This window comes from Cyclopterus lumpus, chromosome 8 (genome assembly GCF_009769545.1).
Source record: "Cyclopterus lumpus isolate fCycLum1 chromosome 8, fCycLum1.pri, whole genome shotgun sequence".
Taxonomy (NCBI): domain Eukaryota; kingdom Metazoa; phylum Chordata; class Actinopteri; order Perciformes; family Cyclopteridae; genus Cyclopterus; species Cyclopterus lumpus.
Window position 1 is genome coordinate 2989034 of NC_046973.1, and position 23294 is coordinate 3012327.

The 23294-nt window shown below is 43.5% G+C and overlaps 4 protein-coding genes and 4 non-coding genes across 15 annotated transcripts; 1 reads left to right on the forward strand and 7 right to left on the reverse strand.

Annotated features, from left to right (window-relative positions):
• Positions 1–299: 299 nt before the first annotated feature.
• Positions 300–1602, reverse strand: LOC117734720 (60S ribosomal protein L3-like). The gene is made up of 6 exons (XM_034538983.1): positions 1571–1602; positions 1385–1506; positions 1164–1237; positions 983–1078; positions 743–862; positions 300–449 (listed from the first exon to the last, which is right to left on the reverse strand). Exons 1-6 carry the CDS (start codon positions 1600–1602, stop codon positions 315–317), a joined length of 579 nt encoding a protein of 192 aa, XP_034394874.1. The 3' UTR covers positions 300–314.
• LOC117735730 lies at positions 527–655 on the reverse strand. Its single transcript, XR_004609924.1, has one exon. It is a non-coding gene; the product is annotated as a small nucleolar RNA SNORA54 (small nucleolar RNA).
• LOC117735733 lies at positions 1278–1359 on the reverse strand. Its single transcript, XR_004609927.1, has one exon. It is a non-coding gene; the product is annotated as a small nucleolar RNA U83B (small nucleolar RNA).
• A 382-nt stretch (positions 1603–1984) lies between the features above and the next one.
• Positions 1985–5735, reverse strand: LOC117735241 (60S ribosomal protein L3). The gene is made up of 10 exons (XM_034539750.1): positions 5647–5735; positions 4832–5024; positions 4446–4614; positions 3975–4110; positions 3607–3793; positions 3261–3523; positions 3080–3175; positions 2840–2959; positions 2483–2542; positions 1985–2107 (listed from the first exon to the last, which is right to left on the reverse strand). Exons 1-9 carry the CDS (start codon positions 5647–5649, stop codon positions 2498–2500), a joined length of 1212 nt encoding a protein of 403 aa, XP_034395641.1. The 5' UTR covers positions 5650–5735; the 3' UTR covers positions 1985–2107; positions 2483–2497.
• On the reverse strand, positions 2620–2748 carry LOC117735731. Its single transcript, XR_004609925.1, has one exon. It is a non-coding gene; the product is annotated as a small nucleolar RNA SNORA54 (small nucleolar RNA).
• On the reverse strand, positions 3855–3943 carry LOC117735732. The gene has a single exon (XR_004609926.1). It is a non-coding gene; the product is annotated as a small nucleolar RNA U83B (small nucleolar RNA).
• Positions 5736–6754: 1019 nt separating the features above from the next.
• Positions 6755–14080, reverse strand: slc25a39 (solute carrier family 25 member 39). 8 transcript variants are annotated; one of them, XM_034539758.1, is made up of 13 exons: positions 13732–14050; positions 12479–12611; positions 12126–12231; positions 11357–11416; positions 11092–11136; positions 10405–10514; positions 10247–10314; positions 9859–9983; positions 9589–9762; positions 9023–9132; positions 8411–8492; positions 8252–8332; positions 6755–7771 (listed from the first exon to the last, which is right to left on the reverse strand). In XM_034539758.1, exons 3-13 carry the CDS (start codon positions 12220–12222, stop codon positions 7653–7655), a joined length of 1071 nt encoding a protein of 356 aa, XP_034395649.1. In that variant the 5' UTR covers positions 12223–12231; positions 12479–12611; positions 13732–14050; the 3' UTR covers positions 6755–7652. The 8 variants fall into 8 exon arrangements, with proteins under 8 accessions (XP_034395649.1, XP_034395645.1, XP_034395647.1 ...); XM_034539754.1 differs by having other exon boundaries at positions 12126–12359; XM_034539756.1 differs by having other exon boundaries at positions 12437–12611.
• A 706-nt stretch (positions 14081–14786) lies between these two features.
• On the forward strand, positions 14787–22627 carry grna (granulin a). Its single transcript, XM_034539768.1, has 14 exons — positions 14787–14905; positions 15405–15545; positions 16200–16337; positions 16412–16540; positions 17227–17308; positions 17702–17808; positions 18004–18157; positions 18247–18345; positions 18616–18713; positions 18815–19051; positions 19631–19954; positions 20952–21188; positions 21289–21546; positions 22128–22627. The coding sequence occupies exons 2-14, from the start codon at positions 15405–15407 to the stop codon at positions 22269–22271; spliced, it is 2148 nt and encodes a 715-aa protein (XP_034395659.1). The 5' UTR covers positions 14787–14905; the 3' UTR covers positions 22272–22627.
• The last annotated feature ends 667 nt before the right edge of the window (positions 22628–23294 follow it).

A 23294-nucleotide genomic window follows, 5' to 3' on the forward strand; every position in this document is an offset into this window, starting at 1 on the left:
GTTTACTATTGTACTTTATACACTAGTCACTTTACAAAGCTCATCAATATAGGTCGAGATTTAACTACAGAAAATAAAAGCTATAAGTTGACAAGACGGAACATTTAAATTGAACTGGTCATTTTCTTTAACTCTTAAAATGCTTTAATGCACTTTTGCTTCAATTTCCGATTTTGTATAATTTCTTTTGACACATTTATTGCCTCCACTACAGAAATTCATTACACTTTTATTTTATGCTCAATTAAGTTCTCATCTGTTTATTAACTTTACTGAGAAGACGTGTGTGTGATATATACACACATATACAACCTTTAGTCGACATTAATACGTAAATGAAATTGCGACAGCATAATCTTTGTTTTTTTTTTCTTTTTATTAAACAACTCCGTAGAACAGTGATGGTCAGTCAACGCTGCAGTGACGACGCGGTCCTTCTTGAGTGGTCCCTGTGAGACGAGAAGTAGTGACAAAATCAGTTTGATGCTAAAAACATTGTGGTCCATGTTTGTGGCTCAAAGCAGCCAAATGTTCCCAAAGAGTGAACAGGGAGCGGGCACAAAGCACTGCTCCCCTGCCTCGATGGGGCTCGCTATGGCACTAGAATGGAACCCGTGTTCACACTGAAGACTGAACCAGGTTACGAATAGTGCGGAGACACAAAAAACTGAAGTATAGGTTTCTGATTTGTTGCTGAATCACTAGTCGATTTTATGCACAAGGAGGCTGGAGGAAGTCTCACCATGAACGCCTTCTTCTCCTCGAAGGTCTGGAAGCGTCCGTGACCGAACTTGGAGGTGGTGTCGATGAACTTGAGGTCGATCTTCTCCAACGCACGACGGTTGGCCTGCACCAGCAGAGACTGGAAGAGAGAACGAGGTTAACACGAGCTGTAGTGTTTAGAGAGAATAGATTTATGAGCCTTCACTAAAGCAATCAAGCGTGCTCAATATAATAAAGCAGCACTACAATGTGTGCTCACCTTGCGCAGAGTCAGAACCCTCTTCTTGGTCCCCACCACACAGCCCTTCACCATGACAAAGTCATTGGTCACATTGCCATAGTGGACGAATCCACCCTGTAATTACAACAAAAGGTAAAGTTAGTTTCCTTCCAGTAAAGATGGCTTCCACTGAAGATCGGGATGCATCCCAGTCACTCACCAGGGGGTTGATGCTCTTGTTGGACAGGTCGTACTCCGTGGAGGCGTTGTTCTTCAGCTTCCCATCCTTGGCATCTGCAGAGAACAGACGTCAGAACAGAGACACGTTTAGCCGTGTAGTCTCAGAAGAAAGGCAGAAGGTATCCTCTGTGTCGGGCGCCATGCCTGACGCAAGATCCGTTTTATCACTGACAACTAAAGACGTAATCTAACTTTACCAACCTGTGTGGGCAATGACCTCGCAGTACTTCTTCATGGCATTGAAGTCCTTGTCCAGCTGCTTCTTGCCCTCTTCATCCTGCCATTTCTTGCAGTATTTGGTGAAAGCCTTCTTGGACTTGTACCTGTGGCGTAGAGGAGAGCTTGGCACTGGTCCTTCATAACCCCAGAAGGGGCCAGCGGAAGAACCCAGTGCATAGCTGGGTGCCCTCCCCCTCCATGTGGATAGGGGCGCTCAAAGATGAAATAAGGTTGACTGACATTTAATTTAACTCTTAAAATGCTGCAATACATTCGAGATTTAGATTAAATGTTTCTGCCGTTTGTTTCCATCTCAGGATGTGCATTTTTTTGGACACATTTAGTGCCTCAACAGAAAATTACAGCGGAGGTTATATTTTACTATTCAATGCACGATAACGTTAATCTTTATTAACTTTACTGAGACAACTGTTTAGTGTGCGTAATATATATATTATATACCACATATGGACCAAGACCTTTCCATAAATACCAACTAAAGTTTAAACAGACAAGATGTCACCCCGACTTGACAACCTTTAGTCTATATATTAATACGTAAATGAAAATGCAAAGACATAATCTTTGGGTTTTTGTCTTTTTATTAAACAACTCTGCAGAACAGTGATGGAGTCGACACTGCAGAGACGCGTGAGGACTTTAAGCGCTCTCTCCCGTGACGACGCGGTCCTTCTCCAGTGGTCCCTGTGAGATGAAAAACATGGCAAAATCAGTTTGATGCTAAAGACATTATGGTCCATGTTTATGGCTAAAAGCAGGCAAATGTTCCCAAAGAGTGAACAGGGAGCGGGCACAAAGCACTGCTCCCCTGCCTCGATGGGGCACACTATGGCACCATAAGAACCCACTTGTTCACACTGAAGACTGAACCAGGTTTCGAATAGTGCGGAGACGCATAACACTAAAGTATAGCACGGTTTCTGATTTGTTGCTACATCACAAGTTCAGTGTTTAATTCAGAGTTCAAAAAAATAATGTTACAAGTCTTTCAAAAGAGATCCACGTCTTCGCGACTGGGAAAATACATTTCATGCACAAGGAGGCTCGAGTAAGTCTCACCATGAACGTGAGGATTTATGCGGTCTCTTCCTTGACGACGCGGTCCTTCTTGAGTGGTCCCTGTGAGACGAGAAGTAGTGACAAAATCAGTTTGATGCTAAAAACATTGTGGTCCATGTTTGTGGCTCAAAGCAGCCAAATGTTCCCAAAGAGTGAACAGGGAGCGGGCACAAAGCACTGCTCCCCTGCCTCGATGGGGCTCGCTATGGCACTAGAATGGAACCCGTGTTCACACTGAAGACTGAACCAGGTTACGAATAGTGCGGAGACACAAAAAACTGAAGTATGGCACGGTTTCTGATTTGTTGCTGAATCACTAGTCGATTTTATGCACAAGGAGGCTGGAGGAAGTCTCACCATGAACGCCTTCTTCTCCTCGAAGGTCTGGAAGCGTCCGTGACCGAACTTGGAGGTGGTGTCGATGAACTTGAGGTCGATCTTCTCCAACGCACGACGGTTGGCCTGCACCAGCAGAGACTGGAAGAGAGAACGAGGTTAACACGAGCTGTAGTGTTTAGAGAGAATAGATTTATGAGCCTTCACTAAAGCAATCAAGCGTGCTCAATATAATAAAGCAGCACTACAATGTGTGCTCACCTTGCGCAGAGTCAGAACCCTCTTCTTGGTCCCCACCACACAGCCCTTCACCATGACAAAGTCATTGGTCACATTGCCATAGTGGACGAATCCACCCTGTAATTACAACAAAAGGTAAAGTTAGTTTCCTTCCAGTAAAGATGGCTTCCACTGAAGAACGGGATGCATCCCAGTCACTCACCAGGGGGTTGATGCTCTTGTTGGACAGGTCGTACTCCGTGGAGGCGTTGTTCTTCACCAGCTTCCCATCCTTGGTGTGGAAGCCCTGACCGATCTTGTAGATCTTCTTGTTGATCTCTGTACGATGGTGGTAACCCTTCTGACCAGCGCGGGCCACGGAGAAGGCCACGCGGGCAGGATGCCAGGCTCCGATACAGGCCACCTTACGCAGACCGCGATGGGTTTTGCGGGGGAGCTTCTTTGTGTGCCAACGGCTGGTCACACCTGGAGGGACGAGAGATTTTTTAGTCTTTACCGACTGGCTGCACGGCTCCCTCCTCCAGATAAACCTTAAATAAACTGCTTACCCTTGTATCCGTGTCCCTTGGTAATGCCAATAACGTCAATCATCTCGTCCTGGCTGAACACGGTGTTGATGGGCACGGCCTGCTCCAGCTTCTCGCGGGCCCAGTCAACCTTGTCGGAGGCAGTGCCGCCGTTCAGCTGCACCTCCATCAGGTGAGACTTCTTCTGCCTCACGGGCAGCAGACGCATCTGCAGAGAGCAACAGACGTCAGAACAGAGACACTAATGTGTACAGAGACACGTTTAGCCGTGTAGTCTCAGAAGGAAGGCAGAAAGGTATCCTCATCAGTGTCGGGCGCCATGCCTGACGCAAGATCCGTTTTCTCATCACTGACAACTAAAGACGATTCCTTAATCTAACTTTACCAACCTGTGTGTGGGCGATGACGCGGATGACCTCGCAGTACTTCTTCATGGCATTGAAGTCCTTGTCCAGCTGCTTCTTGCCCTCGTCGTCCTGCCATTTTTTGCAGTATTTGGTGAAAGCCTTCTTCTTGGACTTGTACCTGTGGCGTAGAGGATAGAGGTTGGCACTGGTCCTTCATAACCCCAAAAGGGGCCAGCGGAAGAACCCGGTGCGGAGCTGGTAGCCCTCCCCCTCCGTGTGGATAGGGGGCGCTTTTCCAACTAGTGGTTTTTGGCTCATGGCACAGTTTCTAAGAAGCACTTTCCACTGGCCAGAGGAGCCCGGAGCTCATCAGGGCACATGGCACCTGAGCGGAGCTGCCACAGGGGCCACCGTAATGTTAGACTCACTCAGTGAAAACACAGATCTTTAACATTTTCTACTGGGCAACTAACACCTGCTTCAAATACTGAAATGTATTGTGCGTCGTCTCACCAGTTCTTGTAGAAGCGACGTTTGCACTCGTCACTGACGTGCTCAGCGAAGATGGTCTTGAAGGACCGCAGGCCACGGGGTGTGTTGACGTAAGCAACAACGCCGACCACGATCATGGGAGGAGTCTCCACGATGGTCACGGCCTCAACCACTTCTTTCTTGTTCACCTCTGCAGAACAAATACAACTTAGTTAAGCTTTATAAAATGGTACGAGATGGAGACCCATGTTCATTAGTATGAAATGCGCTCAGTGCTCGACATTCATCAGGGGGTTTTAATCCCATTATGTCCGCCCGTCGAGAGACTCATCATAGGCAAATAAATATCCTCCTCAACTTCTAAGATCATTTTAGTGCATCATCATTTTAGTCAAAACTCCACTCACTTGAGCCAGGTCGGTCGACCTCGCGGACGATGTGGGTCATGCCGGCCTTGTAGCCCAGGAAGGCAGTCAGGTGCACGGGCTTGCTGGGGTCATCCTTGGGGAAGCTCTTGGCCTTACCCCGGTGACGACGACTCCTCTTGCGGGGCAAGAAGCCCAGCGATCCGTGACGCGGAGCAGAAAACTTTCGGTGAGACTGTTGGGAAGAAACACGTGTCGTTAGCTTGGAGCTAACAACCATGCAGTGCTGCCTTACATGACGTGGCTGTATTACGTGCACGTCAAGTAAACGATCACCAGAAATGTATAAAACAGAGCCAACTTACCCCTACTATCTGTTAAGTTATGATTGTAAGTCGCTTTGGATAAAAGCGTCAGCTAAATGATATGTAATGTAATGTAAAAGTCTATTGCAAGGAAGCAATAGTGTAGCTAACGACATTCTTAACTAACGACATGGTTAGCATTAGCTCACGTGCATGCGTATATGTCAAGCTGTTACACTCGGTACGTCACCTACGCTTGTTTTAAGCAGCCAGAAATCAATTTAAAACACCTAAATATGCAATAACAGTGGCAAAAGTGCACATAATTTTGAGGTTACAAAAAAAGCGGCCTGTGTCGAGCTGCCATTTTGGATCCCGGGTTGCCGGTATGACAGTCTGAATCGCTACTACTGAAGTATCGGAGTGAAATAATACAAACATATATGTAAGAGAACAGGAACAATCTTCTATAAGAGTATACGAGTGGATGTAATAAGCCAATAGTGACGGATGTGCGAGATACGCGATGGATCGCCGGGAGATGAGACTCACCATTTCGCCTCGAATCCGATTCAAAGAGACCTACTGAAGGGAAGACGTTGATTTATATACGCAGCAAATATCGCGAGATTCAGCGGGACTATCCTCTGAGAACATACAAGCCCCGCCCCCCCGGTTTATTTCACCATGAAGATGTTGTTCAACTGAGCAGCCGCTTGATGTCGCTGTTCGACATTACAAATAATTTAAATACATTAACAAATAAATATTACAAGCTTTTATGTTCTTTACTTGGACGATAAAAAACAATGTGTATTTTAATCGAATGATATTTCTGAAATATTGTTGTTGTCTGTACTGTACATCTGCCTTAAGGCTGCACCTCACATAATTTAGGTAGGATACAATATTAATGTGCTTTCGTCAACTTAGATTACAACTGTACTGAAAAAGTGACTTTGAACTTGTGTGTGTATTTGATGAAATATACAACTTGGTGTTTAGTCTGTGTATTTTCCTTTTTCATTTATATTATTGTCATGCCCTATATCAGTGGTTCTCAAATGGGGGTACGTGAAGGCACTCCAGGGGTAAACGTGAGATTTGTAAAAAATATATATTTAAAATTAGCATCCAATCAAAAAGTCATTTAATAAATATTCAATAATGGGCTGTGTGCTCGGCCCACTGCTCTTCACCCTGCGGACTCACGACCGCACAACAACCTCCAGCACCAATCAAGTGGTCAAAGACGATAGTAGTGAACACAGCTGGAAGGATCAATGGTGCCTCCCTGCAGGACGTATATGACACCCTTAATATATGTTATCTCAATGTTTATAATTATTTACTATTCACATTATATGTTCGACTAGGGAGAAAGAAATGTTCAACTCCTCTGTGTTTGGTACATGTCGAGAAATTGACAATAAAGCCGACTTTGACAGCGCTGTGTATTACTGATTTTTTTTCAACCCCCAAATATTTTGCGCTGGTTAGATAGTACCTGTCCGAAAACATATTTCACAGGGGGTACGTCACTGAAAAGGTGTTGAGAACTACTATTATGTACAATAGTCCTTCTCAATCATAACTAATGTACATAACGTTAAATGGTCATTTACATTTCCTAATTTAAAAAAAATCATCACACATAGTATAAAGATGTCTTCACATTTATTATCATTTCATTCATAAAAAACAGACAAACAGAAGACAAGACTTTTACACCTTTCAGGTTAAGGCATTAATATGTTGTTTTATAATTCAGTGTTGTAACAAGTTTAGATTTCTGAAGCATTTCATCAGCCTCTCGCGTTTACGTCATCCCATCAAACCTTTTGCAAAATGTCAAGAAAATGTGTTTTTCAGGGGAAAGCCGACAACAGCAGTTTCTACAGAAAAATGTGCTCAAATCTCATTTGATTTCTAAAATATATTCAAAGGGTAAACTGCTAAATTAGCGTACCGATGGAAACATAACTTCAGGCTTTTTTTTTGTCCTCGTCTTTCACATTTCATCTCTCTGTGCTACAAAACACTCAAATCTATCCAGTACATGCAAACACATCCGTCCGCCTCGGATGTCAAAACACGTCCCGCCGCTAACAGGAATGCAGTAAAGCTAACGCGGGGCTGACCGGTTCATCTGGATCTGAAATGTGGGAACGACAACGTTAGAGACTCGTGCAGCTGTGCCGATGTGCACTTTTAAGCCCTGAAGAGGGTTTGAATGTCGCCCGTCGATTGTTACGCCACCGCGGGCCGCGATTCGTGGAGTTCGTCTCCTCGCTGAAGCCCTGAAACAACCCCCTCACCATTATCTTGTTTTAAAAAGATACCCGTTTAAAAGTTCACACAAATAAATCAAACAGTAAGGTCTGTGGTCCTGGAGAGGAGCCGTCAGCGTCTCAATCTTCATCCGTTGTGTTCATGCCAAAAACAAACAAATCCAGACTTCTGCCGTCCTCATCCTCGTCCTCATCGCCGTCCTCATCCTCGTCCTCATCGCCGTCCTCATCCTCGCCGCCGTCCTCATCCTCATCCTCGTCCCGATCTCAGGATCCCAGCCGCTCGCGATCGAGGTTCATCTGTTGGAAGAAGGCTTTTCCAAACTCGTAGGTACTGATCATGACGGCGCACGCCGGGGCCACTTTGATCACCCGGGGCATGAAACCTGGAGGTGAAGACGTACGTTTTTTCCACTCGTAAGCAAAGCAAACGTTCACGTGAAAGACGTGAATACAGGACGGTTGAGTTTCACCAACTGGGACTCGTTTTAATCTAAGATTAGATTTAGAGTTCAGCGAAAATAAGACTTAAAATGAGTAAATCCAGATTTTAAATTAATCCAAAAGTGTATTGACGGAAAATATAGTTTAAATCAATATGGAGACGATTAATGACCCAAATCAGAATAAATACATGTGCATGTTGTAAATATGTAAACAGTAAATATGCTATAAAAGAGGGGGAACCGTTAACTTAACTGGGTCTGTCATTTAAACTTGATCATTTTTGCTCAATCCATCTAAACAAAAGGCAGCATCTTTACATCTGAACCTCCTCAAGTGTAAGTGAAGTGACATGTAATGTAAGTGAAAGCGTGATTTAAAGTCAGGTTTAACAATAAATCCTTGTTGGTTTGCTAGTGTACCTGCGAAAAGGCCTCTGTAGCCCATCTCAGCCCATATGTCCTTCATGATGTGCCACGTGGACGTCGTTTTCTTTAAGGAAGCTGGCAGGAACAGGAAGAAGTTACCGTTTAGAACACGCATAAATAAATAAATAAAAAGTATAGATGTTAAGTACAAACCTCCCAGAGTATCCATCTCTCCCAGCTGGATCTGCCTCCGCGTCTTCACCACGTCAAAAGGCAGCGTCAGGATGGCGGCAACCTAGACACCGTGACACACAAACGTATATTTATATATATAGACATATAAATATATGTCTATATATATATATGTCGTATACTGGAGAACACACAGTCTGCGGCCGATCGTTACACTTCAAAGCTTTAGATATGACGTTTGGAGGAGAGCCGTTCATGTCAGTTATTGTAGAAACATAACCCGACGATGCATTCACTGCTCACAGCTGGAGCCTGAATCTTTGTGTTTTCAGACAGGTCACTCAGTTCAAGTCATGTTTTCTCGAAGCTCTGTTTTATTTTATTTGTTCTCCCTTTGAGTTCAAACTGAAAATAATAAATATTATTATTTTTATCTTATAAAAGGATATCAAGCCGTTATCAGGTTCTACCATTTTCTGATGAATGTTAACGTCTGTAGAACCAATGAAACAGGTTGACCACTCCCAAGGTGTGTTTGTGTACACACACACACACACACACACACGCACACGCACACAGGGCTGTTGCGTGATCCAGGAGAGTCCCATGGTTACATGAAAGATGAGCACTTACAGCTCCAGAAACGGCTCCGGCCGTGAAGCTGATGGAGAAGTTGGCCTGAGTCATCCGGGACCGTTCACACAGCCGGGCCTTCACCAGCTCGTAGTTAAACCAGTACAACGCTGCAAAGACACACACACACGTCAGACATCTTACACTTTAGTATTGTTGTATCTGCCATCTTGTCCCTGTTTGTTTTTCCTCATCTGACTCGAGGTTCTAAAAGGACACATTGTAAAGTCTCTTGAGGCCAATTAGTGGGGCTTAATAAATAAAACTGACTTGACTAAAGGAAACATGTCATCTGGAGAAGTTTCTGAAATATTTGCAGCACAACTGTAGAGAAAGATAATGATGGTTTTCTTTCCTCCCCAATGCTGTATGATTAGAGCATTATTGAGTATTTAGTGCTAAACCCGGTCTGTAGAAACTAGTTTACATGGCAGGGAAAAGTTAAAAAACATTCACATAAACGTCTCAAAGCCCTCCTGCAGCTCAAGTTACGACTTTGTTGTCTGTAACAACCCCTCAAACGTGCACGATTCTTCTCATTAAGCATCCCGTGGCGGAGCTCTCACCAGAGAAGGGCACGTCTCGGAGCACGGTGGGCCCCAGGCCCCTCCACAGCGACAGCAGCCCGTCCTGAGCCACCGCGGAGCGGATGCACACCCGCAGCTCGCCGTAGGACAGCCGGCGGGCCTGCATCTTGGTCCGGACCAGCTCCAGAGGGCTGATCACCGTCACGGCCCCCACTGGGGGTAAAAAAAACAAACACACGGGGGTTAAAGAAACAACTAATCTAACGCGTTGACGTTAGGATACCCACGCGTGGCTTTAAATGGACTTACATCGGGCCAGACCACCAGCAACAAGAGGGACGAGGCTGCCCTGGAAACCCAGACCGAATCTCAGGAAGTCCCGCAGCTGGTCGTAGCAGGTGAAGTAGATGACAGTGGCAGGGACGGCCATGACACTGCACACACACACACACACATTTTGATGTTATTATGAGACACCAAGTCACACAATAACACTAACTTTGACCAGCAACTCCCGTGTTCTGGGAGGTCAAATCACTGGTTTTGTTGTGGCTTTGAAGAGAGAAAAGATAACGGCTTTGGTTCCCCGTCAGAAAAGGTGAATAGGTGAAAATATCACACATATCATAATCTCTCTCAGCCGAAACCTGAATACGAGTAATTTGAACGTTTTTCTCGATGAAGGTGAGACACTCACAGCGTTGGAGGCAGTCCACTCCACAGAGACCGGAGTCCTTCGTGCCGAGTGATTTTCACAAAAGCGTCCTGTGGAGTCAACAGACAAACAAACGCGGTAAGATTCATTCTTTTGGGGCCCAAAAAGGAGTCAAAGCTGCCGATGTACTCGTTACTCACAAGTGTCCCACTGAAATGTGTGGGTGTTTTGTACCAGCTGGTGCAACTGGTTCTATTCTGACACACGTAGATGTGATCCATCAGTCCGTTACAATACAGGAAACATTTCCCTGCGAGAGACGAAAAACAACCGGCAGGTTAAAACAAGCTGCATCATATTTTATCATTTATTTTTAAAAAAACATCTGAAACAAGTATCTGAATATGAGCATGTTTTACAGAATACAGCCCATAACCGCGGGAGAGAAAAGGGGCGAATGAAGCACCGCGACGGCAATGACCACAGGGTCACTCTGAAGGTAACGTCCCGTCGCTGCTTACTTTGTGTGTTTATTTAGAGGGTGGTGAAACTCTAAAAAAAAGAAGATTCATTTCGTAATACGGATTTTTACCAGAAAACAAAAAGACAACATTTACTTGGAAAAGGTTACGAGTGACCGGAGATAAAGCTCGAATGAGGTCACTGAGGTGTAGTTTTGTAGTAAAGCCAGGTGCTGAACGGCAGCGACGCAACGAACAGATGAAACCGAAGCAAAACAAAAACATGCACGTCTAAGCGGACAGAAAACACGTGAATTTGGAGTCGTTTTTTAAAATTGGAAAGAGAGCGCGTGGCCCGACACGGTAAGTTGTGCTGCCTGTATGTACTAAGTTTTTGCATGCAGCGACGGCCGGTTGGATACTTACACTTGGACGGGCGCAGGACGCCGCCCCGCGGAGCAGATTCACAGGCTGCAGTCACCAAACCAAGCAGGAAAGCAGGACAGATATAAAAAAAAAAAAAAGGGCAGAGGAGAGAGGTGAAGAAACAAAAAAGGGACGGGTGTTTGTGGAGTTAGAAAAGCATCCAGATACACATGGAGGGCAGAAGAAGAAGCAGCCGTTACAAGCAAAGTCAGTGTTCAAGTTAATCTGAAAAAACCACAGAAGAAGACGAAGCTCCTCGTCTCACCTTGGTGGAACGGGGTTTGCTGGGCCTGCAGCCGGATCTTCACAACGTCCAGCGGTGTGACTGTGAACAAATTAGTGTAACTATTATACACAGACACACACACACACTCAGTCTGCAGCTGTAACTAAACAGTCCAATAACTCGAATCCAACATGAAGGCCAGCACGGTCACTTTGAGAGACGTGTCAATTCTTTGTAGTTTATGGGTATTCTGGAGGCTGCAGTTTATGATTTTTTATCCAAAGCGACACGCCGTAGACATCGCTACGGGGAGCAATTCAGGGTTGAGTATCTTGCTCAAGGGCACATCGACTAGGCCTAGCACAGCCGGGGATTGAACCGGCGATCCTCTGATTGGATATGATGCAGTTAAAGTGTATTGCATTAAACTGGCGGATGTTTCTATTGTTGTTTCCTCACCATTTATATCAATGATCGTAGGCTAAATAACAAACATCTCAGTGCGTAACGGAAAGAGAGCTGGGAGTGAAGGCTATGGCAGCACTGTTTATTAGTTGATAATAACAAGTGTGCGGCGGACCAAGGACAGATCTTTAAATGAAGTTATACTAGTGACAACTTCTGCGCATGTATAAGATGGCCGTTAACTTTCACGAAGAAGGAGTTTCTTAGTTTTATAGTGGTGGCCCTAAAAAAAAAAAGGCACCTTAGACAGGACATTGTGGAAAAACTGCATTGGAAAGAATAATTTACACTTGTAAAAAATAATATAAATACAGGCATAAGTTTTTGTTTTTCATGATCTCACCAAAGATAGATGTGAGGAGGGCTCCAGTGCCAGAAGCCAGCATCTGCTGCACAGGAGAGATCGCAGCCACGGAGCCGCCGCCGGCCCGCTCCTCCATCCTGCCCACCTGTCGGGTCAAAGATAAACCTCCAGGGTGAGACCGCTGCGTTCTTCAACTAAACTGTCGTTGTCTTCTCGTTACGCAAAACAACTCAAGGAGTGCCGGTGTTGCACACGATCAGGAATGTCAACATCCTGTTGTAAAATTTGGTTTAAAAAAAAATAATAATACAATAATTAGGAAGTTAAAGAGAAAAAAAATGTAACTGTTCCTTCCTGAAATGCGAGATGATGACAGTGTGGTGAAGTCAGACCTCGGTGGATGTGAGCTGGGGGAAGTGGAGGCGTCGTTGTTATAATGGGGGTTGTTGAAACGTTGCGATAGCTTATCTACGATGTGCATGTCACCAGACAGCCGGGGAGCGCCTCACCTCCACAGGCCCACTCCTGATTAAGGAGGGGGGGGGGGGGTCGATACATAAACATCTCGCAATAAATGCTAATAACAAAAACTAATAACAGTATCAATTAATAAATGCTCCAAGGAAAGTCTACATGGTTAATATTTATTTATTATTTTTTTGCTGGATGTGCTCCTGTGTGTGTTTTTGTTTGTGCTCCCCCTTGAAACTGCATTTATAGATATAATTGTATTTTACTGTTGTTACAATTGAAGCTACTTGGCCCTCCAGGTTTGTCTGCCGAGTAAGCTGCCTTTACCAAACAAGGTTTTTAAAATAAATAAATAAATAAATAATACCACTGACTCCAGGGCGTAAGAGTAAGGATTACTTACAGTCACACACACCTTTGCACAACTTCAATGACATGCTGTTTTTTAAACACTCTTAATTTGTTCATATTTTATTGTACATTTTCATATTGCTTTACCTGCATGTATAAATGCTGCTGCAGCAAATAAAAAGGGATTAATAAAGTAACCATCTATCTTAATAATGCATAATATATTTTACTATATCGCACTGTGTTCATTGGCACGCGCCGACCTCCATGATAAACGCCCTGTGCGGCGCGCGCACACACACACACACACACACACACACACACACACACACACACACACACACACACACACACACACACACACACACACACACACACACACACACACACACACACACACACACACACACACACACACACACACACACACACACACACACACACACACACACACACACACACACACACACACACACACACACACACACACACACACACACACACACACACACACACACACACACACACACACACACACACACACACACACACACACACACACACACACACACACACACACACACACACACACACACACACACACACGATGTTGCCTTCACCTTCTCCTAAATGACACCACGTTGCCTAAACGACCTTCAAAATCACGTCCCATTAAAAACCTCCACGAGCGCCCACCAAGTCGATGACGTCAGCGTTATGTGACGGCTAACAGTTACCTGTTAGCTAGCTGCGTTAAACATGCTGACACACAAACACACAAAATAACGTCCCCAGCCTCCTCCGCTGGTCGTCCGTCACTCACCTCTCTACTTCAGCTGCCCGGCGTGTCGTCGAGTAGTAGAGGCGTCTTCACCCATTTCAGGTGAAACGGCTCGTTTGAGGAGCTAAACGTTACGCCGCTGCGTCGCGCTGCCGTTTATCCGTTGCGGACATGTTGTTTTTGTGTGTGTAGTCGGAGCTGAATCCAGTAAAGTGCGTGTGTGGGGGGGGCAGTTTGGTAAGTACGAGTCAGTACATAATGTACACGAATCTGTAGTCAACTCGATGGACGCGCGTACGTGCTGAGAGGTGCGCGTGTTGTGGAGATCAGTGGTAAAATGTCAGCGCTCGTCAGGCCCCGCCCCCCTCTGCGCCGCCGCTGTCACTCTGGCGTCGCCTCGTGGACGCGTCACTGTGGTGCGCCGCTGCTGCCGTAAACAGTGATTTAAAAAATATATATATATATATAATTCTTTATTTAACAATTCCACATGTACAATTTCATAAATTATCAATAAGAAACTGGAATTATTTTTAAAAAAAAATACATATTTTAACTAACATGCAGAGGGTGCAAATAGATATTAAAAAAATAAAGATAAAATAAGATAATCCTTGGGGAAATTTACAGCAGCATGGGTTATTGTGCAAATAAGAGACATAGTAAAAAAAAGAAGAAACAAGATCAAAACAAGTATTATAAATAAGTACAACAAAAGTAATAAAAAAAGTTAATAATTAACAATAATTGAAATATAAATAATAGAACATATTTAAAAAAGAGGACACTGAGGCACACATTATGATTGTATGATTCCAAACATATATCAATTCATGCCGTTACTGTAATCGCATTTCAGAGTTTGTACATACATTTCAAACTTTTATTGTGAAGGATAAAACGGAAGAAGGAAAAGAGAACAACATGTTCTACTGGTGTGTGTAAAGAAATAAATAAAGTGGTGACCGTCTTGTGTAGACTACGGAGCCCAGTGCTATTATTTTATTACTATTATAAAGTGCATGCGCTCTCGCTCTCTCTCTCTCTCTCTCTCTCTCTCTCTCTCTCTCTCTCTCTCTCTCTCTCTCTCTCTCTCTCTCTCTCTCTCTCTCTCTCTCTCTCTAGGGGGCGTGTCCATTATGACTTGTGTTATTTCGTAGCGAGACGCTTGTGAAACACCTTTCTGCTCACAACAGCCTTTCCGTCTTCTCTCAAGGTAAGAGCACAATGCACTTTGATCTTTCTACATTACTTGATTGGTGAAGAAGTAATTTGAGTTCATTGTAAACATGTTTGACAACGATTCACGAATATTTACAGTATTTATTACTTTATATTGATTCGACTGGTTTAATATTGTCGTGTAAAACGTCCACAGTTTATTCTTAATAGCAGAGGTTTTATTTAGAGAATGCACATTTACTTATAACATTCAGGAGAAACATAACCGAAAGTTGACTGTTGCTAAAGTATTGGGGAAAAAAGACAACAAATTAGGAACAAACCACAACGGAACTTGAACTGTATAGGACCCTAAAGGAGGGAAATCACCAATTCGCCATGATTTTTATTTTATCACAGTCAAATGTTCATGAACATATGAACATATATAAATATCTGAGCGAGCTAATACTCCCGAGTTACAGGGTTTGGCCAATACTTCCAGCTGAAGTGACTTTCTGTGTGCGCGTGTGTGTGTCCGTGCGTGCGTGCAGATGCAGAAGTGGGTGGTGATCTACTCGGCTCTCCTGGCTCTGGTTGGTGCTGATGAGTGTCCAGATGGAGGGAGGTGTGAATACGGTCAAACTTGCTGCAACGACCCGGCCAGCGGCTATGAATGCTGCCCGCTGGACCAGGTACGGTTCATAAGTTAACATGGTGACTCTACCTGGTGTAACTGGCTGTAAAATAATACATATTTAGATTTGGTCACTGGAAACATATAAATAGATATCAATTCAAATGTAAGTAGTTTTTAAAACAATTGCTTGAATGCAAAACATGCATTTAAAGTATCTACTTTTTAAGTTGTGTGCACACCGCCTTACAAAACCAAAATGCTGCAACTTTGAAGAGTCTGAGTCTGAATGTAGTTCAGATAAAAGACGTGTCATATTATTGTAAAATTGCAAATAATTTTTTTAGGCTCATAATAGGTTTTTAATAAAGACATATCTGTCCAACGGTCAGCCTGAACACTTACAACTCTGTTGAAGGGCCGCACAATCACCGTCACCTCTTCACAAGATAAACCAGTAAAGTTATAGTGCTTCCACTTCAATACATTGTCCCTTTTGTCCATCTCATAGTTAAATGTATATTCATGAGATAACCCGTCTTGTACTATAAAATATAAATAAAGGAGGGCTGAACAGCGGGACTATTCATGCTCAGTCATCTTTTACCGGTTTACGAGCCAGATAAAAGCCCAGGCTTCACTCAGTGTGATAGCTATAGATTTAAAACTTTGTTTAGTCAAAAGCGTCCCAACCGTTGCTGTCCCCTCGTAGGCCGAGTGCTGTGAGGATCACGTGCACTGCTGTCCTGCGGGAACGGTCTGCAACGCGGCCACGTCCAGCTGCTTGAACTCCACCGGGTCCGTCGCCTGGGCAGAGAGAGCGTCTGCCGATCGGCCCGGGCTCTCCAAAGTGAGGATGACCGGCGTGCGTTGCTTTTTTTCATTGTAAGACTGCGACATATTTAAAGCGCCGTGTCCCTGCAGTCCTTCAGGATGATCAAGGCGTACTTGGGGGAGGAGGACGATAACGTGTGTCCGGATCGGTCTCGATGCCCAGCTGAGTTCTCCTGCCTGAGGGCCTTGACCAAATATGGCTGCTGTCCCTTAGCTCAGGTGAACAAAACATATAGTATAGTCACGTTATCATTAAGCTGTATTTATTAATGTGGACGTTTTTTATTATATTGGGATGTGTATTTTACACAAGTAAATGGGACAACAGAGGAATATTAGCGTTGTGTTATTTCCGGTGCAATATCTTAAATACACCAATATATATATAAATGAAATGAACATGTGTGACATCAATAATATAATTTTCAAATAATAGTACAATTATCACGGGGGAAAAAGGGGGGTAATAACTGCACAAATTGTAATTATTTTTTCCAAAAGAAGTACTTCAGGGTCGTTTAAGTGACAAACTGGGAAAAGATCACACGGTAGTTCATCATTGGTGAACCACTCGTACTGTAACACTGGTGATATTATGGGTGCGTATGCAAAATGTGTCCCCTATAACCCGGGGACTTCCTGTCACAAGGAGGAACGAGCTTTTTCGCTTCACTGAATTTCCTGCTGTTTCTGTGTCTTTACTACGACACCTATTTGGGGTCAAGCAGTTAAAGATTGAATCCTTGTTTCTATAAAAATATATATATATATATATATATATATATATATATATAAATGAATTAACTGCAGAGTAAAACGATTACAAGACGGACTCCATGAGCCATTTTAAGTAAATTTGTTATTGCATTAATTAAATGCATTCTGAACTGCTGACACCCTGACAGGGAGTCCCATGCTCTGATGGGAAACACTGCTGTCCTGAGGGCCACCAGTGCAGTGCAGACAGCCGCTCCTGCATCAAAAAAGGTGAAATGCTTTAATTTGGGCTTATTTTATATTTAGTCCAGCCTTGGAAAATAACTCTTGATCCGGCTAGTTTCAACTTTTAGGACCGCATGGTTTAAATGAGGGTTATTTAAATATTCGTACTGCGAAGTTCATTTAATGTTTTTGCAAAATGTAGCAACTTTTTGGAGCTAGTGCTGCTTTCATTGTGAAAGAGTTGTCAACGCTGGCCTACAGTTGGATCATTTTATTTAAATCTAGCGTACCCTTGCTGGTTTATTTGTCTGAGAGCCTTTTTACGTCTCATGTAAAGCCCTTTGAATTGAACAATCGTTGTTGAAACACTGTGCAGATGAAACTTTGTTCACTTTTTTAATGTTCACGCTGTTAAATGTTTCTGTTGTGCCGTTGCAGAGCTGGTGAGCACGATCCTGTGCAGCGATGGAGTGTCAGAGTGTCCAGATGAATCCACCTGCTGTGAAACCCCAGTAGGAACGTGGGCGTGCTGTCCCATGCTAAAGGTACAACGCGGCTGATCTTTTCATTATAGACATGCACGAGGCGACAGCTTTGAATTTCTAATGGTATAATTGAGATTTTGAATGAGGAAAAAAAGTCAAATGATGGATTTGCATGCCCAGTTATCGTGTCTTTATGTAGTCTTATCACGCGTGGCTCTAACAGTGACGCTCCGTGTGCCTTTATTCTCCAAACAGGCCGTGTGCTGCGAGGATAAGTCACACTGCTGTCCTGAAGGGACGGCATGCGACGTCGAACACAACAAATGCATTTCCTCGTCTAACAAAAGAGAGACACCGATGTGGGCCAAATTCCCTGCCAGGATGAGAGCAGACTGGGAGAACCAGATCGGTTAATTATTGTCTAAATCTGTGTGTGTGTGTGTGTGTGTGTGTGGGTTCATGCAGACATTCCAGTGTGTGTGTTTCCTCTTTCAAAAGGTGAACGAGTCACTGCAAAGGCATCTGTTGACTTCCCCACCGTGAGTACAGTTCCTCCTGCAGAGAAGGACGACTCATCCGTCACCCAGGCAGCTGCAGGTGAGATGTTCACCCTGGATTTAAGTATGTATCACAAGCACACGCCTCACACAATATGTATCATGAGATGCACATAATGAAGACCAGATGCATGAGTTAAAAGGTACAAACGGAGCTTTCTTGCAGCAGACAATGTGCTTTGATAGGTTAATAACGGCTGAATTCCATTTAATGTGGAATAATCGATAATGGTATCAGTAATGTATATTATTCTGGTAAAAAGCATCAATAAAATAATAATAATAGTTCAGATCTTTTGTTTTTCTCCAGGCACCAATGTCCCCTGTGATGGTACAGCAGTGTGTGCAGACAACACCACATGCTGTAAAAACGCAGCGGGCGGATGGAGTTGCTGTCCTCTACCTGAGGTATAATTTCAGGCTGCCATTTTGTTTTTACACAGTCCTAACTTTTATGTTAAACCCTTTGCCAATGCATTAATGTTTCTACATCTTTCTGATCGCGTCAGGCTGTCTGCTGTGTAGATTTAGTTCACTGCTGCCCAAAAGGTAAGCGATGTAACCTGGTGGTGCAGACCTGCGACGACGACAGATACTCTGTGCCGTGGGTCAAGAAGGTACCCGCAATCCCCAGGCAGGACGCACAGGTGGGGAACGTCACATGCGACTCCACGCACTTTTGTCCTGATGGTTCCACCTGCTGCAGGACTCTGACCAAAGACTGGGCCTGCTGTGGTCTACCTCAGGTAAACACACAGCGCATTTCACACTGGATTGACCTCCGAGATGCGCAGTTACTTTTAACAAGGTGACACACTTTTATGTTGGATTAATAGACGATACAATGTTGTCATTAAAAGTTTCACACAGTAATCTTTTTTTAAAGGAATAGTTCAACATTTTAGCTCAAGCAAATACGCCTCGTTTGTTTTCTCGATTTAGACGAGAAGATTGAGACCACTTTTATGTAAATATGAGTCTACCGCCTGTAGCTCAGGTTAGCATAAAGAGATAGCTTAGTTTAGCACAGGCTGCTGTAAATGTTAGTAAAAACAAAGGAGATGTAACGTGTGAGTTTTAGGAGTTGGTTTGGCTGTTTCCTTCCGTTTACAGTCTTTGTGCTAAGCTAAGCTAACATGCTAGCTTAATCTACCGGACAGTCATGACATTGGTATCAATCTTCTCATCTAACTCTCAGCACGATAACAAATAAGCATATTTCTCAAAACATTGAACAGTACTTTTGGCACTCACTGATTTTATCTTCACACATCCAACAATGTTTTGTGGCTGAAAGCGTTCTCGTCGCCTCGTTTTCAAAAAAGACCGTCTGCTGCGACGACCACGAGCACTGCTGCCCGACCGGCACCACCTGCGACCTGGCCACGATCACCTGTGGCGGGCCCTCGGGCTCCACGCCCATGGTGCGGAAGATGCCCGCGTTTTCCACGGCGGCACCGACGACGGCGGTCGCTCCGACCCAAAGTCAGGGGGGACCGAAGGAGGCAAAGAAAGCCCAGGAGACCTATGAGGAGGAGAATGAGGAAGAGGAGCGCATTCAGTGTGACCCCCACACCAGCTGCCCTCAGTCCACCACCTGCTGCTACATGAACTCGTCTCATAAGTGGGGTTGTTGCCCGCTGCCACAGGTGAGCAGTGACCTCCAGTGACCCCCGCCCTGACATTGAAATATGCAATAACAAGGATTTTTACAGCCTCATGGCATAAAATGACCATCACATAACATACTACAAATAATAAACTAATTTAATAACCTAACATGTAATCAATAAATGGTTTATAACACCCTATGATGTAGTTGTAAGCAGATATAAGGACGTTTTAGATGTTTATTAATGTACAGTCAATTTATTTACTTTATAACAACTGTGTTTTTACTGTGTTGTCATGTATTGTCTGTTTATACACCATAATCCGTGGATGGCTGCCCACAAGAGGAGATATTGTTGTTCCCAAATGCAGTTATAAACTGTTTAAAAATGTGTATATACTGTTTAAACACGCTAGTTAAGTGTTATCTGTATTATTTAAAGAAATTATGAAATCCAGGGTCTCATCTTACAATCAGGTATTTATTATTATTACTTATTATTTAAAAATCTTTAAAAAAAAAAAAGTTTATAAAGATATTTGGAGGTGAGAAAAGCACCAAATCTGAACATTGGAGAAGCTGAAACCTCCGAATGTATGGCATTTTTGTTTCATAACTTAACACGGTCATAATCATACATGAACAACGATAGTTTACTCCCATTCCAGTGGCAGCAATCAACCAAATTGATGGTTTCTGCACTAATCACATACAAGACGATGATCAACAGTCAAGTAGCTGGCTGAGATTTTTGACTTGTATGGAAACAGCATCACTTTTCTAAATTATGATAAAATAGTTCCTTTTCTGCAGTACATTTCTACTCTCCTCTGTATTATTTCTACCAGCCTCAGGCCACAGTCACTAAGGCCATTTCCTCACGAATAGATCTGTCCCTCAAAGGTTAATTTATGCACCTCTTATTTTTGTACTATTCTTAAGTTTGTTAATTTAAAAAGAAGAAGTGGAAAACAGTGTGGATGATGTGAAAGTATAGCACTTTCAGACTCACTTCCCCCCCGCCCCCCCAACAGGCGGTGTGCTGCTCTGATGGGGACCACTGCTGCCCCGTCAACTACCATTGCAGCGTGAGGAAGACCACGTGCATCAAAGGGGAAGTGGTGATTCCCTGGTACACCAAGCTTCCAGCCCGCACCGGCGTCCAGGCTGATCCCAGCTCTGTGAAGTGCGGAGGGGAGAGTCAATGCCCCGAGCAGACCACCTGCTGCCGGCTGTTGTCGGGCGAGTGGGGCTGCTGCCCGATAACAAATGTGAGCGCGCATTTAGTATCAGACGCACTGTCGGTCTGGGTTTGCTTATGAAAAACGAGGAGTGTCATATCCTCTAACCGTGCGCATGCTGTGTCCACAGGCCGTGTGCTGCCCAGATAAGGAGCACTGCTGCCCACATGGTTACACCTGCAACATGGCCTCCAACTCCTGTCAGAAACTCATCCTGCTGCAGCTGGAGGCCGTCGCGCTAACTCGGGTGTATCTGCCCGAGCGTCAACCCGCGCTCGGTCCCTCAATGCTCAGAGACATCCATTGTGATGAGCTGATCATCTGTCCAGATGGGAATACCTGCTGCAGGACCTCCGCTAGTTCCTGGGGCTGCTGTCCGACTCCTAATGTATGATATGCAGTCACAGCTTCGGCTTTTAAAGAAATTGTCTTAACATTATGGGAAATATTCAGATTTGAAATCTTGCGGAGAGTTAGATGAGGAGATGGGTACCAATCTCACGTCTCTAGGATAAATAAGAAGCTATCTGCATCAGCGGCTGTTTAGTGTAGCTTAGCACAAAGAGTAGAAACAAGGGGAAACAGCCAGCCTGGCTTAGTCCAAAGAGAATCAAACCAACCCCGAAAGCTCATTATCAAGACATCATATCTTATATTGGATTTACGTGAGCGTGCATGGTATCAACGCTTTCATTTGATACTAGCAGAAGGTTAAGTGTAATGTTGAGGTACAGCGACAACATTAACAATGCTGCTGATAAGTTCAAATATAATAGTTTAATAATGTCACTAATAATATTTGAACTTCTGGAAGGAGACATACTTGAACTTTGCTGCTTTACTTTTTCCTCAAGTAACAATTTAAAAGCTGTTATTCACAAATAATATTGATACAAAGTGAACTTTGATCTTTCCTCCAGCACCAGCTGCCAGTGTTTACATGTCTTCCTTCCTCGGTCCTCTCCACAGGCCGTGTGTTGCAGCGACATGCAGCACTGCTGTCCCGCCGGCTACACCTGCTCCGAGACCGGGGGCTGCACCCAGAACACCGGGCTCCACTGGCACAAGTGGCACGTGTTCTTCACCAACAAAAAGAGAGCTCTGATCGTGTGAAAAAACACCTTGAAAAATGCCATTCGATTCTGCATGATGCACTAACTGGAAATACTGGAATTTTATCATAATCGTTTTCGTGAAGGAGAAGCTGTTTAATTGAATTGTCACGATTCAGGGCATAATTTTCTCGTAATTTTAAATCATTTGAAATATATGTGTATTCACCTTCAGGTCAATGCTACAGATTTTTTTTATATATATTCGTGGCGTGTAGTGAGATATTAATTTGAAGTGTTTTAGTTTTGTGCATCTTGTCACTTTTGAAGATTTCAAACACACCACGATGCAAACATAGAGAGATAACACTGTGAAGGTCATCTGCATTAAACTAATAAACAAGACGTGTTACAATATTAAAACTTGTCAAATCGTTTCTGTATGAAAACTCTATTAATGCTTTTGTTTCTATAAATAGAGAGGGAGTGAAAGGCATTAAAGAAGACTCCTCATTAAACGCTTGTTTTTCCTTATCCGTACTTCCGGGATGGAATTCCACTTTTCAGGATGACGTCGTACAGTTTAAGCCTTTTCTGACGTCAGGCTTTGTATTTGAGATTATCGGACCTCCTCTGTGAGCAGTGTGACCCTCTGTAGGAATACATGTTGAGATTTCCGACTAGAATTCAAAATAAAAGCCTAAAATAAAGAAAATATTTGTATTTTTATTAAATATAAAAACAACCTGTAAATACTTTAGGGAACTAAACAATGAACATGTATATATATATATATATATATATATATATATATATATATATATATATATATATACATACACATATATTCAAGTCATTTTATTGAAACAAAGTTACAAAGTGCTTCAAAAGGCAATAGATACACATGCTTTATCACACCGTGGCAAACAAACAATAATGGGACATATATAGAGATATAAAAAAAGATATTCTTAAAAATGGTTTTCTTTAACCTTTTAAACCCCAGCTTATTTTTTAGGCCTAGGTTTAAAAGGTTAAAAGGATCTGACAGTACGATAAAATATTACATTCAAAATCGGATGTA

Excerpts from the sequence above, each read along its gene's own strand:
- LOC117734720 (XM_034538983.1), bottom strand. The coding sequence starts at position 1,602 with ATGGAGGGGGAGGGCACCCAGCTATGCACTGG. Across the intron at positions 1,079-1,163 it reads ACAAGAGCATCAACCCCCTG|GGTGGATTCGTCCACTATGG; the intron begins GTGAGTGACTGG and ends TTGTAATTACAG. Across the intron at positions 450-742 it reads AGGAGAAGAAGGCGTTCATG|GGACCACTCAAGAAGGACCG; the intron begins GTGAGACTTCCT and ends CTCGTCTCACAG.
- LOC117735241 (XM_034539750.1), bottom strand. Across the intron at positions 4,615-4,831 it reads GGTCGACCGACCTGGCTCAA|AGGTGAACAAGAAAGAAGTG; the intron begins GTGAGTGGAGTT and ends TTTGTTCTGCAG. Across the intron at positions 3,176-3,260 it reads ACAAGAGCATCAACCCCCTG|GGTGGATTCGTCCACTATGG; the intron begins GTGAGTGACTGG and ends TTGTAATTACAG.
- slc25a39 (XM_034539751.1), bottom strand. The coding sequence starts at position 12,222 with ATGGAGGAGCGGGCCGGCGGCGGCTCCGTGGCTGCGATCTCTCCTGTG. Across the intron at positions 11,417-12,125 it reads CCTCCTCACATCTATCTTTG|TCACACCGCTGGACGTTGTG; the intron begins GTGAGATCATGA and ends ATTTGTTCACAG. Across the intron at positions 8,493-9,022 it reads CCGGAGCCGTTTCTGGAGCT|GTTGCCGCCATCCTGACGCT; the intron begins GTAAGTGCTCAT and ends CACGGTGTCTAG.
- grna (XM_034539768.1), top strand. The coding sequence starts at position 15,405 with ATGCAGAAGTGGGTGGTGATCTACTCGGCTCTCCTGGCTCTGGTTGGT. Across the intron at positions 18,158-18,246 it reads AGACTGGGAGAACCAGATCG|GTGAACGAGTCACTGCAAAG; the intron begins GTTAATTATTGT and ends CTCTTTCAAAAG. Across the intron at positions 19,955-20,951 it reads GTTGTTGCCCGCTGCCACAG|GCGGTGTGCTGCTCTGATGG; the intron begins GTGAGCAGTGAC and ends CCCCCCCAACAG.